At 39.7% G+C, this 17,782-nt stretch overlaps 2 protein-coding genes across 5 annotated transcripts in view; one reads left to right on the top strand and one right to left on the bottom strand.

The window, feature by feature from the left end:
• grin3a (glutamate receptor, ionotropic, N-methyl-D-aspartate 3A) overlaps nucleotides 1–11,432 on the top strand; it is a 54,892-nt gene extending 43,460 nt beyond the window's left edge. Inside the window, exons 8-10 of the mRNA XM_067574801.1 lie at nucleotides 953–1,114; nucleotides 1,440–1,510; nucleotides 9,472–11,432. Of these exons, the coding sequence (XP_067430902.1) occupies nucleotides 953–1,114; nucleotides 1,440–1,510; nucleotides 9,472–10,054 (816 nt within the window). The 3' untranslated portion in view covers nucleotides 10,055–11,432. The remainder of the gene's footprint in view (nucleotides 1–952; nucleotides 1,115–1,439; nucleotides 1,511–9,471) is intronic.
• A 2,567-nt stretch (nucleotides 11,433–13,999) lies between these two features.
• Nucleotides 14,000–17,782, bottom strand: part of plppr1 (phospholipid phosphatase related 1) — a 66,846-nt gene continuing 63,063 nt past the window's right edge. For 2 of the 4 annotated variants that reach the window (XM_067574680.1, XM_067574681.1), the window contains exons 7-8: nucleotides 16,027–16,158; nucleotides 14,000–14,209 (exon numbers count right to left, since the gene is read on the bottom strand). In XM_067574680.1, coding sequence (XP_067430781.1) covers nucleotides 14,153–14,209; nucleotides 16,027–16,158 — 189 coding nt within the window. In that variant the 3' untranslated portion in view covers nucleotides 14,000–14,152. Of the gene's footprint in view, nucleotides 15,661–16,026; nucleotides 16,159–17,782 lie in introns of all 4 variants that reach the window. The other 2 variants (XM_067574682.1, XM_067574683.1) reach the window with 2 other exon arrangements.

Genomic DNA, 17,782 nt, shown 5'->3' with positions numbered 1-17,782 from the left:
GTTTGAGCCTCTCTGTGAAGACTGATGTATGTGCAGTTTGACACTAGAAAGCTGTTTTCACATCCATCTGCTGAAGGGGGAAACTTCTCTGCGCTCACCTTAAATCTGAGTTTAAGGCGTGTAACTACACGCATGATTTGTGACATCACAACTAGGATGTAGTGGTAGTGTAGTCACAGTAGTGCACCACTATTCAACTCATACAAGTGTGATGTGAAAACTTGAAATCTCCAGTACACATACACTGAGAATGGACCTTTCAGTGAAGGAGACATCTTTTGGCCAGCAGTTAAACATTTGATGAAACTTTTAATGAGGTAGCTTTTTCTGTTGAAAAACCATATTAGACACAAATTAGTATTCAAATTAGAGCATTTTATATACATCTTAAGACAAAAGACTGCAGGGGATCTTTGAGGCAGAGTTCTAAGTGTACCCAGTCGATGGTCCCCTCACATAAATTTTTTGTATAAAAAGCTTTTGATGCAGTTGCAGTGTTTATGGTGTTGTAAGGACCAAAAATACATGATGCATTACATTTGTCAATGAAGCGTTTTGTCTATGCAAGCTGTTTTTAATGGAATTTTGGAAACAATAGGAGTCATTGACTCCTCTTGTTTTCGCTAAACTTGCTGTAATAGATACAGTCGAAATTTTTGATTGTGGTGAACACATCAGTGGGTTCACACATTTTATGGGTAACAATGCAAAAAAAATTACAATAGTGTTATCTTTACAGTGCTAGCTGGAGAAACAGTTTTGCATACACCAACCAAAAGCTACTGCCACACCTACTATTGCAAACCACACCTGCTTAAATGATATAAGTATGCAGTTGTAGTATTGTTTAACTATTATTAGTTTATATTCTCTGTATCTACTTTCTTCTTTCCATTTCTCCACTTTCTTTCTCTCTTTTTCTTTGTAATTCACTAACTCTGTCTCTCTCCAGACGCTGCAGATGGGTATAAAGCATTTCTCCGGTCTGTTTGTGATGCTGTGTGTGGGCGTGGCCTTATCTCTACTGACCACAATAGCAGAACACATTGTGTACAAGCTGGTGATCCCAAGGGTCAAGGAGCCACGCTTCAAATACTGGCTGCACACTAGCCAGGTACTGAACTCACACACAAACACACAACATACACATCACATTGTAAAAATACTCAATTTCAAGGATGAGTGGTGCAAATAAAAGTCTAAACTTTACCAAAGTATAAGTGAAACAGTATTTGCAGCAAAGTGTACTTACCACTCCATATGTGTATTCAGACAGTGACACATTTGTTGTTGTTGTTGTTGTTGTCTGTCCTTCTCATTCTCATTAACGCACACAGCCCTTCAAGTCCCCAGTAAACATCATTATAATCATAAAAAACAGACGTCTCATTTACAGTAACCATGTGACAGCTAAAGTGCTGGTGTTGCTTGTTTTCCAGAGATTACATCGGGCCCTCAACTCAGTCTTCACTGATGACAAACTACCAACTGTTACCAAGCCTGAGAAGAGGTACTGTCCCCATCATTAAAGACTGGGCTCAGTTCAGTTTCACTTCACTCGATTACATCCAGTAGACAAGTAATGTACTGTAATACTGTCTTCATGCTTGATGTAATGTTTTTTAATGAATTTGATTTGAGGAAAAACCCTTCCCCAACTGACTGAACTTAATGTGAACTAAGCCCAGTTGTGTTGTGCAAAACTCCACCTGCCACTCACTTTAGACAGCTCCGAAGTGTAAGTAATGCTGACACATGCTTTACATGCTTTGTTTCTCTTTCTGTCACATGTTTTGTTACTCCTCACATAGTAGTATCAAACCACTGCACCCTCTACTAAATGTAATTCATTTTCACACCACTTACAGTCTTTAAATACTTTAACATAATGTGACAAACAATACACAAACAAACAAACAAACCTTTTATATCTAAAAAGGTGCCTTGCTGAATTTTGGGGTATCATTATGGGTCACAAAAGAGCCCATATGTAACCCACATTCATATTAAAAGTGCACTGAAGCATTTCTAGCAGGAGGCCAATTTTCCAAACCTTAATGGTCCATTGGCCAAATTATCAGGCTGAGAATAAGTGACATCAATTAACATCCAAGTGGCAGTTAAGGGACCCATTTTTAATCAGAAACTAAATAGAATGATCAGTCTGTTGAAGGCTAATTATCAGTAAGGGAAATTGGGGAAATAATCTCATACTGACGTCATCAAGTGTTGTTTAGCACCGTGGGTGAGGAGAGGGAGTTTTAGTCAATTATGAAAGCTTCTTTTGGTCAGTTTCAGTGTCATTTCAAATGTTGCATGGGTGGACTTTGTCCAGATTAGTTTCATAAATCTTCAAAGTCATTTTGATGCCACTAAGCTGTATGTCACTGTAGTGTCATTCATGTTTTTTATGCTTTTTATAGCCTTGTTTTATTTACATTTGGTCACTCTTCACATTACGATGATTCAACATGATTTGGGATTTTCCGTTTTGCTATCAGATAAGCATAACTAATGTCAAATATGCATAAGGAAAGAAAACTGGTGAATTTAAACTATTCTTTAGGCCTCTAAGGGGAGATCAAAACATCCTTAAGCTTTTGATGAGCAAAAAAAGTTCCATTTTATCTTTCTCTGTTTGAAAAATCCTGCCGTACTCTCTTTCACATCTCTCCCTTCTTAGCACCACACACTGAGGAGACACTCAGGTGGAGTACTCAAAGGGGAGATTAAATACACGTAATAATTATGGAGCCAAGGCCATGTGAAGAATGCCTGTGGTAATGAGGATAGATTACCTACTCCTGCATAATTATGCTCATTCAATCAAGCGCTTCTGCATCGTGCCCGCATGCTGTCTGAGAGTCAGAAATTATTACTGTCATATTGTCAGAGTCCTGCAAAAACCTTGTGTGTCAAAAATGTCTGTACTGTACTGAAATAGGATGCTGTAAATAATCCCAGCTTGGAGTTCATTACAAGAAAATATTCATTGCAACATTTTGGTGCAATGACAGCTTTTACACCAAAAACCTCAAAAGTATCAATACAGAAACCAATATGTGCTTTATATACATCTGTGTTTCATCAGTATAATAAAAAGAAGGCGTTAGGTATCCAAGTGGAGCATATGGGTGAAAATGAAATTGGCTATGACCACTTAGGGTGGAACGATAACTTATTTCACTTCTTAATTGTGGTAACAAGGATGTACAACGACCCTAAGGCATCACAGACCTGTCTGTCTGAGAGAATTAGGAGCAGTGTCTGTAATACCCCGAAACACTCTCTCTGATGGCCAATTAAGATCGTGTGATTTAGTATCAAATGGAGTGTTGAGGTCATGTAGTTCTAGAAAAGACCTTTAAGCGACGCCCACGCTAAAACAAGACTATCTGTCACTTTTAGTACATCAGTAATATCAGTTACAATTCAACTGCTATACTCTTTTTGATGAGAAATTAGATGAAATAGGATCATTGCTGTTTCACTTCAACCAGTCAGTTAAACTGTCATTTGTTTTAGTGACACATGTATTCAAATTCAAATTGTTCACATCAATTTTCCATGTTTTATGTTTTCCTAGTTTAAAGTCTGTTTTCTTGTTGAACTGTTGATTCATGTATGTATACTATATATTACCTGCCATTTTCAAATCCAAAATTTAATCAAAAATGAAAAAAGTAAAGTCCAGTTTGATAATCCTGTCTTCATCCTGTTTAAATGACCATGGTACAAGATTTGATGGCTTCATTCCATTTCAGATTTCCGCCAGTCGGCCACAATCACATCTATCCAAATCCAAACGCCACTATCTCTGTTGTGTGTGAAGGGGGGGACTCCATGAACACACACAAAATCTCAGTGACATAAAATACCACACATTAACATAACAGCTCAGATAACCACACAACGCAAAGACAATGATTCAAACATGTAAGCTACGTGGTTTCAGCGATACCAGAGTCCATAGCAACCACCATAGCAACGATAGAAAGACCCAAAAGAATCTTTGTTATAACTAACAAACTAAACATCATATACATTCACTGAACGAAGATTATGAAAATAAAATGCACATTTCTCGCTAGAAATATTATCAAACCGCTTTTAAATTCCAAAACTATCTTAAAATATTGCATTTTCCACTGAGAATAAAAAGGAATGGCAGCCATTTTTTGTTTTTACAGAAAGAAACTTGACAGTCACATGACAGCATATGCCTGATAACAGCCTCCTGAACCTACTAATAGGTTTAGTAGGCCCCTACTAGCCCATTTACCTTGCAAGGCAGCTGGATTTGAAAGATCACGCAAGAATCTCATGTCAGGCTTCAAGTTATGTGCTTGTGGCCAAACCACCAGTGGTCTGGACCAATCAGTGTCCTAGAACTACTGGCAGCTACAGGCGCGGCTTAAGTGAGAAACCATAGCCCTTGATAGATGGTGATAGACAGATGGTTCATCCAATCATGTGCCAAGTATTTTTTCAAAGTGCCTGCCCTTTTCCAAACAGTTTCTACGGACAACTTTTGAGATGGTTCTGTGTAACAAACCATCTGGCGCATCAGGTTACTAGCCCATATACTGGGGACAGATGTGTGTTGATAACGCCTATTCAATAGGCTCAAATCGGGTGGTCTAACTCACTGGGGAGCGGTTGTGCTTCCTTGTGGCAGCCCTTCTGTGTAATTTGTGACAATGAGATGGGAATATTTTCGTGCAAAAATGATGTGTAGTGAACCATCACCGCCATTTAAAGAACAGTCCAATACATGAAGACCAAATTTGGCATTCAGAAGTTAAACTTGATCTAACATGACTAATGTCTCGTAATTGGATTTTCAACTACCACATGGTGGTCAAGAGGTCATTCAAAGCCGTACAGAACTGCACCCCTGAGCTGGCACGGATTCAATCTCTTAATCAAGGACATTTCAGCAGGGTGCATATTCTCTGCTGCACCTGTGCCCCAACTCCCTACGCACTGTGCTACAAGCCCTGCCTGTGTCTTGTTGTGACTGGTGGTAGCAAAATCTGCACTGACAGATGGGTTGGGAAATACTGTTCATTCTATTCCAAGGACGTAGCATGTAGAACTGCAGCAGATAAATTTAGGGGATAAGGTATAAAGTATGAATTGCAGTGACAACACTGCAACAACTCTGGATCTACAGTAGGTTGCAAGGACATGCATAAAACTACTGCATGTGGGGAAAAAAATCAATATTTATGAAAATGTAAATTAAGGATTGAGACATATCTTAATGAGGAGAATCTGGTGACCCTGGATAGTGGAAGTGAGAGGGACACGATATCTCTGGAGATTATCTGGAGGATGGTAGAGGGATGGTAGAGTGGTAGAGGAAAGGGGGATCTGGCCTCTCTGAAAGAAAGGAGCAGGGGTACCTACAGTAACACTCAGCAGTTGTGAAAACAAAATTATTTATCTCTCTGTAAACAATAAGGAAAAACTAGGCTGACTTGAGGTTCCATGTAAGGCTCCTGGTCTCCTCCTATACAGAATGTAAAACAAAGAGCTCTATTTGTTTTTGAGCTGGAAACAAAGAAGCCCTCTGATGTTAATGAGAGGAACACAGTAATGAGCTTCACAGTTTAAAAACATATATGTTATATATATATATGTTTGTCATGTAGTTCTTCTTTCACATCCACATAATCCTTCACACAACACAAACACTTAAGAAGTAAGTAATATATATTTTAAACCTGCAGTGCAGAATTTTTACATATAAATGAATGTCCATTACAGTCAAGCCCTTGCGAAACAAGTTCACACAATGGTGATTAAGCCTATCACCGCCAGGTAAATCTCTCTGTATTTCACAGCATACAGTTTGAGTTTGAGTTTTTAAATCTCATGTCAGGCATGACATTCCCACGTTGGCCATTTGGCCGTTAATCATGCAGCTCTTCCTTTCTTTCCAAATATTATCAGACCAAATGGATCAAATTCTGATAGTGAAACAAGTCATTTTGCTGAGGTTGTGTGATGCTCAAAACAACTTATCTACCATTTTACAGCTGCAACGGTAGGTTACAGCCAGTGGTGTACGGGCATACTGAGACACATCCCGGTGGGCTGGTTGACTGTCAAAAAATACGTTTTTGGGCCAGTGGACCGTCAAACATAGCAGTTTTTACCAGACCTTGCTGTGTGCCTGTCATTTGGGGGGCGCATGAGTGCAAGCTTCATGTCTGTGTCAGGCAATCACAGCCAAGCGCCCCCCTTTACTCTCACTGCCAGAAGGGGGAGACAAAAGTCCCACACTCCAGCTTTAAGGTAAATGCACAGCTTTAAAAAAAACTTTTTATCTGCTGATCACAATTGCATTGTGCAAAGCTGCATGGTGCACATTTCCACTTCTGATTTCTTGTGTCTACTGTGGTAATAGCTACCAAGCAACAAAAAAAAAAAAAACTAAACTAAAAGAGTTTGTGTTTATATATTTTCCAGTGAAATGACAGTCTGACACGTCATGCCCATTCATATCATGACAGTTGAAAGTACCACTCTGTCCCCCTAAATGCAAAGGAAATTAAGTTAAAGGCAGGTAAAAGGCAAGTGGGAAAATAGACACCAACCCTGGATGGAGGGATATGGATTTTTGGGTAGTGTGGAGGGACTAGAAGCTGAGAAGTATTATTACTACAAATAATAAGAATCAACTTTTATTTACATAGCATCTGTCAGAGCAGTCACAAAGTGCTTTCCAAATGAATGAATAGAAAAAAAGATATATTCATTGAGTCAAAAACAGTGTATGCAAGTTAACAGTTAATCAAAATAAAAGTATAAAATCTAGACTATAAAGGTGAGTTTTAGGCAGTGACGTAAAAGCCTGACTTTTCCAGATTCACTGAGAACTAATGGCTGATGACTCAACCAGCAATTATTATCAGTCCAAACAATGTAACGCCTACCAGGGATCTATCTGAAATATTCTACCTGCTTTGATATGACATAGTTACAGAACATCTGTGCTCTAAAAATCAGCAAATTCTAACATTAAAAGTAAAAGTAATGCTTACAGTATGGAGATGCTGAAGATTATTTTAAGACTTAAAGGTGCAATATACAACATTCAGCCCCACTAGATCTCAGCAAACAAGTATTTGCTATGTGAAGATATAGTGGAGTAATGGAGTCCTGAGCAGAGAATGAAATCACACTCCCAACCTGAGCTTCTCTGTTCTTTGTTTTGATAGCTGGTCTGGCCACACTTGCATGTTAGTGCATGTGAGTCCTTCTGTGTCCTCCCGTCTATCTGTCTTCAAGATGGTAGCCTGATCACAAACTTTATCATATTACAGCTAAACAGTATACTGAAATATGTTTAGGCAATGCAGTGACAGAATCTTGATTCATATTTGATCAGCAACTGCCTAATTTCACAGTTCGATCTGAGTTTCGTGAGCTGTCGGTTCAGGGGCAGCTTTCTTTTTTTTTTTTTTCAACTTAACTGAGTAAACCACGCACACATTTGTTTTGGTCTGAGATGCTGGTGCTATAGTGTGACATCTAGTGGGGCTGAATGTTGTATATTGCACCTTTTAAGGCTTAAGAGATCTGATAATGTTGCCACATTGAAAATGATCCTTTCTTTCATTGCAGCCCTGATGCAAGTACAGGTGCCTTTTTGTCAAAAGGTGCATATATCATTTAAAGATGAAAATCTTTTATGTTCTCATATTCAGACGTCTCATCCCTCAGCTTAAGGTCTCCTTTGATGTCAGGAATATCTCATTAGATTTGTCCTGTCATTTTTTTATCGTCAGTGAAAATATCTTTGATTTAGAGAGTTCTTCAGTAAGGGTGCAAATTGATATGATGTGAATCTCTTTTCTGTACTCCTTTAATGAAATCTCTGTAATTTTGCTGTGTCCAGATCTGGTCTGATAGACATGAAAAGTTTCTTTTTGAGAGAGGAAACCAAATTTTGTTCTTTTGTAAATTTCTGTTAAGTCAAAACTATCCTATTAATGACTACAGTTGGCAGGGAACATCCAATCATGTATTGCAGAGGGCACTTTTTTCTATCATGTGCTGATGGTGTGTAGAAAGGGAGAAGCTGCTCTGTGGTTTGATATGCTTATACAGTACAGGAAACATGATCATTTAGAATAATTAAAAAGAAAGCAGGGCAAACACTGTAAAACGGACACTGATTGATTGATCACTTAGATCTTCCATCACTCTGGAGCAGCACTAAGAGAAAGCTTTCATTCCAAGTGTCAGATTATACGTGTTTAAACCTTTACAGATCATGACATTATTTATTGATGTCGTGTCAAACTGACACCTCACACCTCCATCCCACATTACTGCTGCTACTGCTCATTGGCTTCAAGATGAAGGTAGACCTCCAGGTTGTATGGGAGCAGTTGGTGGCATCAGTCTTGGCGCCAGAGGAAAGTAATTGGACAGGCATATGGTTTCCTCCAGTGGGTCTTTAAGGTCAAGGTCCTCTTATTGTTTTATCTTGAATGTCTGCATGTTATGGAGGGCTATTAATTAAAAGAGTGAATGAAAATGCTCTGGTTATTTGCATTAAATTTCATTAATGACTGATTATGACATTGTTAAGACTGAATCCAGACGTCAGTTGATTTATTTTGTTCTAACATTGTGAATTGCTGCTCTACCTGCTGCATCACAGACCTCATTAACAGCTGAACAATCATTGGATGTACTTTTATATGAACTATAATGGCCATGTTCTAAGAAAAGAAGTTGGTAATGGTAATTAAACTAGCTTGTTAGACCATAAGGACACTTACCAAACCTGATTTAAAAAAAGAGAAATAAGGTCATACAGTAAATTGACATGACTAACACAAAACTCTGCAAGCCCTGCAACACACTAACCATAGCTTCTCTGAAAGAGCCTTTCACCATTGATGTCCTAATCTTGCTAATGTCCCAATATAATCTTAAAATAAAGATATACTGTGCTATAATAAATGTCATCATGAAAGTCGAGACAATCAAATTGCAAGGACACTTGGCCTTCAAGGTGGCCTGGATCACTTCAAAATCTACAATCATATACACCCCCAAGTGGGCAATAAAACTATTCAGACTATTTGGACAGGAAAAGGGTGGCACTCTGATTAAAATAAGAGTCTAAAGTCTTGACATGAGGCTCTGTGTTAGAGAAATTTGTCTTCACTTTTTTTTCTTGTTTACTATTTCGTTTCTGGTTCTAAATTGCATTTTGTCAAACAAAATGCACAGAATTGTAGTGCAGCTGCAACTCATAGTGTCAATACAGCGTAGAGATCATCTGTGTGTCTATACAATAGTCAGGGAGAAAGATAACATCTGAGCTATTCATTTTTGTAGCATTTAGCCTGTAAAGATGCAGTCAGATGATACATAATTTTCACACATTATGACGAAAACAGAACTGACACCTTACATTTCCCCCTGTATCTATCTTATCTCCAGATGCAATGAAGGAAACAACCAATCAGCATCCTGGAATCCTGCAGAGTCCTCCCACTGTAACAGGCGTAGGGTCCTTCCACAAGAGATGCAGAACGACCTGGAGCGCCCATCCTCTCAGGATCTTCCTCCTCCACCACCCCCTTCTCCCCTGCCTCATCTGCATTCTCTTCCCTTGCTGGAGAAACACCTGCCCATAGTGACCAACACGAACGGTCGCTCCGACCTGTTAGGGCGGGGGCTGGGCCAAGGACTGGGGCCAGGGCAGGGGAGCTCTGGGCAAAGCATAACACAGGGACAGTGCCGGGGTTTGGGTGTGGGTGACTGTGGCCCCGGGTTGGGTGTGGGTCGGAACCCACTGGTTCAGGAGCTGTCAGAACTGGAGGGTCAAATCCTCGTAATCAAGCAGCAGCTGCAATCAGCCATGAGGAGGAAGAGAGAGTTAGAACAGTACCAATCAGAAAACCAGCAAGCAAACCAGACTGCACCAAGCCAGTCTACTACGCACCAGTCTAACCAGTTTCCTCAGTATAGCCAGTCCCACCAGCAGACTAACCAACACACAAAAACGCTCCCGGAGTTCTGAAGCTTTTCTCCTCTGTTTTACTCAGAGGAATCTGGTTAGACACGGGACCAGTTTCCAAAACCTCCTGTCAGTTCTGGAAAAGGATCTTTGTCTGAGTTCTGGAGCTGGAACCTTAACAAATTTCTGGAAGCTGAATCCTTCTTTAGGCTCAGGATTCTCCCTGAACACTGGACTGAAACGTCCTCCAAGGATCAGATCCTGCTTTGCAACTCCAGTAAAACATTTCCCAAACTTCTGGTACATGAGATTTGATCAGGCAAGAGGAATTGGACAAAGGTGAACCAGGGACCTTGAACCAAATCTGTTCTGAGACCCTCACTAGCTTGTTGCTGTCACTGAAGAGCTGTGCAACCCCCCCATGTTCTTCACCTCCTTTTCACCTTTCTGATCCTGTCATATTTTTCTTTGACTCATCCCTTCCTTCTAAGCCTTGTCTCTTCAAGGGTACAGATTTGCTTGCCATGACGATAAGCTTGATCACAGATATGAAGACTCTTTGGTATTTAAGCTTAATGGGCTAATTCACTTGAGTCTTATGTTGAGACTCATTGAGAGTGTAAATGACCTGAGGTTGAACCCAGCCAGTTAAGTCTTTATGTCCTCCGTGTCTTGCTGAAACCTTGTATCTTTGAGGGGGGGAAAAGGAAAAACACACACAAGAATAGGTTGATTTTACCATCGATGTCGTCATGTTTTTGACTTTTGACAATGCATTTGATTTGGCTTAGGTCATTCATTTTCTAGTAATCCTTTTGACTGTTTGTTGGGGACAAAAAAAAAAGATATAAAGCTTTGGCAAGACACCTTTATATTCATTAAGACCATCTGGTTGGCATCTTGTGGTGGATTATAGGACAATATGAAATCTTATTTTATGGAGCACTGTATAATGTTGTCCTGCACTTCACTGATGCACTCTTGGTTTCTTAAAGAAAGCTACATATATAACATCATCATTTAACTTGTCAGAGTTTGAGTTATGGTCCAGAAGCTTTACTTCTTCATATGGCTTCAGGGTTATAAATGACACAGGATCAGAAGAAGTTATAAGGTACATGTAAAATGGTAATACATCCAAGAGCTTTTTCAGTCAGGGACCCAAAACAGACACACTTTTTGCCCAACCTCTGGAGATCTCACCAGTGCTCTTGTAATATCACGACACAACAAACACAAGACCACCATTAAATTTTTGGTAGATAAATAGTAAACATAAACACAGACAACCAGTCGAACTCTGACATGTTATTTTATAATGATGAACATTCACAACTGAACAAACAGTCCTTCTGTGATGAGACCTGTTTTCTTGCATCTTTTCGGTTTGGGTTTGGATGTGTTCTGTTATTAAAGACTTACCTCTCTTGTTTGCACTTAATTTAGTTGGAACTGTTTCTTCTTCAGTCCCCCCAAAAAGTTGTGACTGTCTATCATGATCTGTTTTTCGATTTCTAGTACAAATTAGAAAGCAGAGTGTTGCATATTCAGAGTCTTTGAGCTTTGTGCATGGTTGAACCTCCGTTCAGATTTGAATTATTTTTCCTCCACTTAACCTTGAAGCTGTATGAAGCTACTCCCCTCAACAAAATGAACTCATTAACTGACTCAGATGAAGACCAGTGGTTTCATGATTTCAAAAGACTCATACAATCTTTTTCAAGGATTTGAGGCATTTGCTTTCACTGATAGGTAAAAGGTTCCCAGCTCTTGTGTAAGAGATAAAGATGAGTCAGGAAACCAGAAGTACAGTACAATGGCCGACACCTAGAGCACACCAATCACACTGTGCATTAAGGATTTATTCGCTAGATTTTTTTTCCAAGTTGGTTGGTTTCCAACTCATTTCCTCTCATCTAAATAGATTCCATTATGGTAAAAAAAACAAAAACAACAAAACAAAAAAACACCCTGCAGCTATATACATAACCAACCCACTCAGAGATTTGCAGCCTACCTTGAAACGATGTTTGGTTGTTGCAATATTCCTCACTCATATTGCTAGGGGACAGCAATTTGGACAGGGAGGCATTCTCAGAACAGCCAAGGATGACATTTTATAAACATGGCATGGGCAAATATTGCCGTGCACACACACACAGGCGCATATACACACACACACACACACAAACAGCCCCTATCTATTTAGCCAGTGTTTCTGCAGGGTAAGCGTAGGCTGTCACAGCTGAAATGAATACCTGACAGAGCAAAAGAGTGAGTGCACTGGCTGAGCCGTCAGCTTTCTTTGTGTCTCTGTGTGTGTATGCCTTGCTAGGCAGTGACATAAACATCACTGAAGTCGATGCGGTCGTAACAGGATGAATCAACAAAATGACTAAATAGGAGCCTGGTTTTAGCATATCTGTGCTCATTCTAATCACTTGTCTGGGAAATGTGTGTGCTTGGATAGGGGTGTGGCATAAGGAGGAAAGAGCCACCTCACAGGATGTGACACTCAGTACATGAGAGAAGAACATATAGTCATATTGGTATTGACTTTTTTGGGGCCTGTTTAAACATATGTTCACTAAAACATCACATTTTTCTGCTGACTAACAATATGAAGTATCAGGCTTCTCCTTTTTTCATGAAAAACCCTGAAGGTGTGCAGGTCCTCCCAGAAAAATTATCTGTTATTTCAAACTCAAAATCTATTTAGTGAAATTGTCCTGCGATGATCTTCTGCAAAGAATTACTTCAACTCAAGCATCATGCTTGAACATATATTTGATCCTCTCCAGACATGTATTAAGACATACAAAAATACTCTGCTTGGAACAAAAATGTGTGTCTTATATGGTTTTCCAACCAAAAAACGTTTTAAAAATTACCACGTTAAAACCCTTAAAATGGCATCTACTCCTTCTCCCTCATTTGAAATTCCAGAATCCATAAATATGCAAATATTTTTCATTTCAGAGGTTTAACTGCTGGACACAAGTTGTCTCCTTGTTAACTGTAAAGTCCATTCTCAGTGTTTGTGCACTGGAGGCTTCAAGTTTCCACATCACACGAAAGTGTAGGTTGAATATTGAACCAGGATTGGCTTCCAATTTAGTTGTGATGTCACAAATCCTGCTCATAGGCCCTAAAAATCAGATTCAATGAGCTCAGAGAAACTTTCTGTCTTCAGATAATGTGAAAACAGTTTTCTAATGTCAAACTCTGCACATACAGTACATCATTCTGCAGAATCAAGCTGAAACATTCAACTGTAGGAACAAGGAGAAAAACATGTTTTTGAGTGGAGGTGGACTTTAAAAGGTTATATGCCCATCCTGCAATTATTTCCTGTCACCCATTCACTTCAGTTGAAACCAGCATCTTTGACTGTGTGGATGTGCACAATCCACCAATGGATACACTGCAGAAGACATTCCTGCATGTGCCATCGCCCCGTTCAGTATTTTATACAACCGGACTGCAAACAAAAGCATCACTCTCACAGACAGTTTGGGATAACTCTGCTCTGCTTATCACCTGCATCCAAACTGTGACATCACATCTTTCAGTTTTCAGGGCTGTGTGGCTCAGTTTTGTTATGGAAGGGTAATGTGACCATAACTTTAGGCTGTGGATGGGTCATGGTTAAGGTTAGGACCCATCCCAGCAGGAGGAATTTATATGCAGTGGAAAAGATACTGTAGCTCTGCCTTCGAGGCTTCACTCAGGGTAAAAAAATCTCTTGTATATTCAAACAAACAAGGACAGACACGTTCCTCGCTTCTTCCGGCAAGGTTACTTGCTAAGACTAACTGTCAAGATGTAGTCCCACTCTGTGCCTCAGTTCTTTGGTATTTCAATTTCAAATTGAAAGAGGAGAGCACTGCCGCTTCTCCTCTTTTATTATTCTAACCTACTTACCCTCCTTGTCTTTTGATTTTTATAATTAGAAACAAAAAGTTACCAACCAGCATGAAAAACACGACACATTGTTGCTACTGACTATTTAATTTGTGGACAAACCAAGAAAAAAAATATATATGTAGCATTTCAAATGAAACACTTTTTTTTTTGCACTTAAAGAAAAAGACAATTATAATTACAATGATGAGTATAATTGAAATCATGAATATCTATAAAACATCTTGACTTCTCTCTTCATGCTGGGCGTATCTTCCAATAGGAAATGGAGTCACAACATTGCATCACAATCCACTGGTGGGTCAGGGGGGAAGGGGGAGGGGTGCCTCAAGGAGGAAAAGTGAAGCAGGAGTCATTAGCCTGGTTTCCATTAAAAGGGCTAGCCAGGCCTCAAGTAAGTCACTCAGTTTCACTCCAAAGAGCATTTCTGTCTCTGCTTTTTCTCATGTATCTCTATACAGATGTCTTCCATTGGGATTTCAGTTTAAATTTAATTATAAAGTCGTACCAGTGAAATCTCCAGGTGGATCTGGCACAGGCTAGCCCCACTGGACCTCTCTGTTGAGAACTTCCTATTAACATCACAGTGAATCAGGAAATTGGGGTGAAACACACTCATAGTGAGAATTTCAACCAATCATATTTTCAAACAGTGTGGCTGATAACATGGCACTGCCGGTGCCAAACCCCATTTTCTGACTCGGAGGATGTCACTGACTCTTCCTTGTCGTTTCCTCCAAAGGGGAGAGGGGTCGTACTGATACCAAAACATATCCAGGTTTACAGCAGGCAAACAGGTCCAAATGGATCATAATAGTCATACAGATTAACAAAAATCTTTACAAAATATGACCTGACATGGTCAATTAATGTACAGACAGAGATAATAAAAAGAAGGATTCTGTCTTTTTTTTTCTGTACAAATGACAAACATCACAGAATGACAACATCAATATTTTTTTTATCCATTGCAGATTTTCAGACTGAGGGGAATAGATGTAGTGATCAACGAGGCAAGTCACCTGACAGGATGTGATGTAAAACAGAGTGAGTCAGCTGACAGGAAGTGTGCAGGTTTAACACCGTCAGGATTAGGCTACAACACTCGCTCATACAAAATGTACAAAACACCGTCCTCTAACTACAAACAGAACACCTTGGAGGAAAAAAATGTCCCATGTTTCAAACGGTTTCAGGTATCTGGAAAAACAATCTGTGCTTCAGTTTGCCTTGCGATATTTTTTGCCACTGATGTGATCTGTGTGCCTTGGCAAGTTGAATTGAGCATAGCCCAACGAGATGAGAACCATTACAAACATGGTGTATTTTGTCCTCCAGGTGAATTAAACAGAGATATCAGGAGTGTTTTTTGTTAAGCATTCGGAGCCACGTGGCATGCGTCCTTGTCATTGTGTCTGGAAGTGCTGTGGAGACGCAAACGTGACCCGGTGCTGCCCCCTTAGTCATGTGACTTCTGTCATCGATGCCGAGTGGTTCTGAAAATGGACGTGGGAGGAGGGATGGAGAAAGAGGTATAAGGATTGAGAGAGAGAAGGAAAAAGCAAATGGAAGGAGACAGGAGAGGGAAAAGGCGTGGGAATGTAAAGACAGAGGAAATCATTGTCAAGCAGTGTCAGGAGTGCTCCATTTAAGGCTCTGTATGTGTTTGTGTGCATTTGGGAAGGGAAACAGGGATGTAAGTGCATCATGTCATGCCTGTGTGTTCTTGTGAACATGTGTCATTTCTGTTTGTAGAAAGAAAAGGAAAGAAAGAAAGAAAGAAAGAAAGAAAGAAAGAAAGAAAGAAAGAAAGAAAGAAAGAACGAACACATGGTGAATCACATATGTGACTGATACTGAAGGTACACCCTTTCTCTGTAGGCATTCTGGGAAATGTAGGAAACTGGATGAAACAGTAAATTAGAACAAATTACAGTAACAGCACGTTACAGTACAAACCAAATTACAGTTGACAAAAATTAAAGTTCCTGAAGGGGGGTTTCTGTTTTAAGCACAAGGCCTTGAGGGAGCTCTGCTAATTAATGGGGAAAGATGATGTGCATCATAGAGATTAAGTTTTTGGGATGCCAGGTTAAGTGTTTTTAAGCTACCTGTGCGCTGAGGGTCTCCAGAGGACTCTCTACACGTGGGAAAGTCATCAGAGGCAGACCGCGGTACTCTTCAGTCTTCTGTTTAGCTGCCGCACTGTGGACACCTTTGAAGTTGTTCACAACACATATACCCTGTAAAGTATGGGGACAGTTCAACATGAATAGTGAGGCAGGTTGACAATAACTCAAGCTGACACAGAACTGAAACATTACTGATTCTGTAAAAAACGTGTACAGATGAGGTTTAGTAAATCCATGACAAATTTTCACATGACCATAACCAAAATAATTTCCCTAACCTTTCTATTCCCCCAAACTGTCCATTAAATGTAACAATTCAATATGACAAATCATAGTAACATTTTATGCTTGATAAAGAGTCTATACACTAAATAATATTTATAGTCGTACTACACTATAGGCTGTCCAGTCTCTCTAAAGAAATGCAGGTGTGTGTGTGTGTGTGTCTGGTTTCTCAAGACAAATTGTTACTTCCTATCATTAGACAAAGTGTTGTTATTCACCAGATGCAACATCATTATGTGCAGTAACACACCAATTTAGAATGCAAATGTCACTTTATGTCTATATTAAAATGTGACTCCTTAAACCTCAAATCAAACTGCCAGCCAATTCTGATGTCACGCTCCATTTAAAAGGAATCAGGAACATTTATTTGGAGTTGTGACCATCTTTTCTGCTTTAGAACAGTTATCGCTGTGATATAAAGTTTATATGGGTGTAAAAGCTCAATCAAACTGCGTATGAGTCTACAAAAGTCAGTCATCATTTAACGCAGTCAATGGGAGATGTTCTGGGTTGTTCATCTTTGTGGCGTGGCGCTGTGCCCAGCAGGCACAGTAAACTAACGCCCCGTTTCTTCCTTTATACTGTATGTCTGTTAAAGTAAATTACAGTTATTTGTAAATTCTGTTTTTTGTCCATCAATCAAGTTATTTTTAACAGTAGAGAAACACCACCAACAAGGTTGCTGCATTTCTGAACTCCTCCATGGACTAGTTAATAAAAGACGGCAGCCTGAGGGGATCCCCCCCCGTCAACCCCTCACCCTCCTTCTGGGCCAACCGTGCCCTCAGGCAGTGGCAAAGGAGAAAATGAAGCAGTTTGTGGGCAGTGCTTTTCTAGTGCTCCCAGACCAGGGAAATAAATGAATCACAGCTGCTGGGCCAAGAATCTAAGAACAACTCATCAGCATGCCTGTTTCACATAAACATATGAATTCTTTACAAAATGTCTGGCACAGGCAAGGGTGAGTCAAAAGTGCTCAACTCTACACTGACACTTTTGCTTTTTACAAATGTTGACTGTTCTTATTTTCTCTTGCATGAAACCTATATCTTTTAAGCTAACTATTCAGTATGGCATCCGCTTTCTTGTTTTCACTCAATTGAGGCCCCTACCCAAAGACAACAGATGACTGCTGCAGTATGTTGCTTACTTTCCATTTTCGTGTCTTGTCATCCATGCTAAGACAGGCTCAGCCAAGCTGCCGTCTATTGTCTCAGGTGAGAAAAGTGAAATTTACTTGTTGCAATAGAAAATGCTGAAAAATCAAGATTTGAGCTTTCAAATAAACGCTACAGGTCTCTTGCCACAGATTGATTAGAAGACATTATAACCTTCTCTCTCATAAACTGTATGGTATTAGACAAATAAAACAAGATATGGACTTTTATCCTATGTAGTAAGATAAAATACATGCCAGACATACCTTTTATACGGCAGTTCTACATAC

The sequence above is a fragment of the Thunnus thynnus genome, chromosome 19 (assembly GCF_963924715.1).
Source record: "Thunnus thynnus chromosome 19, fThuThy2.1, whole genome shotgun sequence".
In the NCBI taxonomy this organism is placed as follows: domain Eukaryota; kingdom Metazoa; phylum Chordata; class Actinopteri; order Scombriformes; family Scombridae; genus Thunnus; species Thunnus thynnus.
The sequence above is the reverse complement of the archived record's forward strand: the minus strand, read 5'-3'. Positions and strand labels throughout refer to the sequence as shown.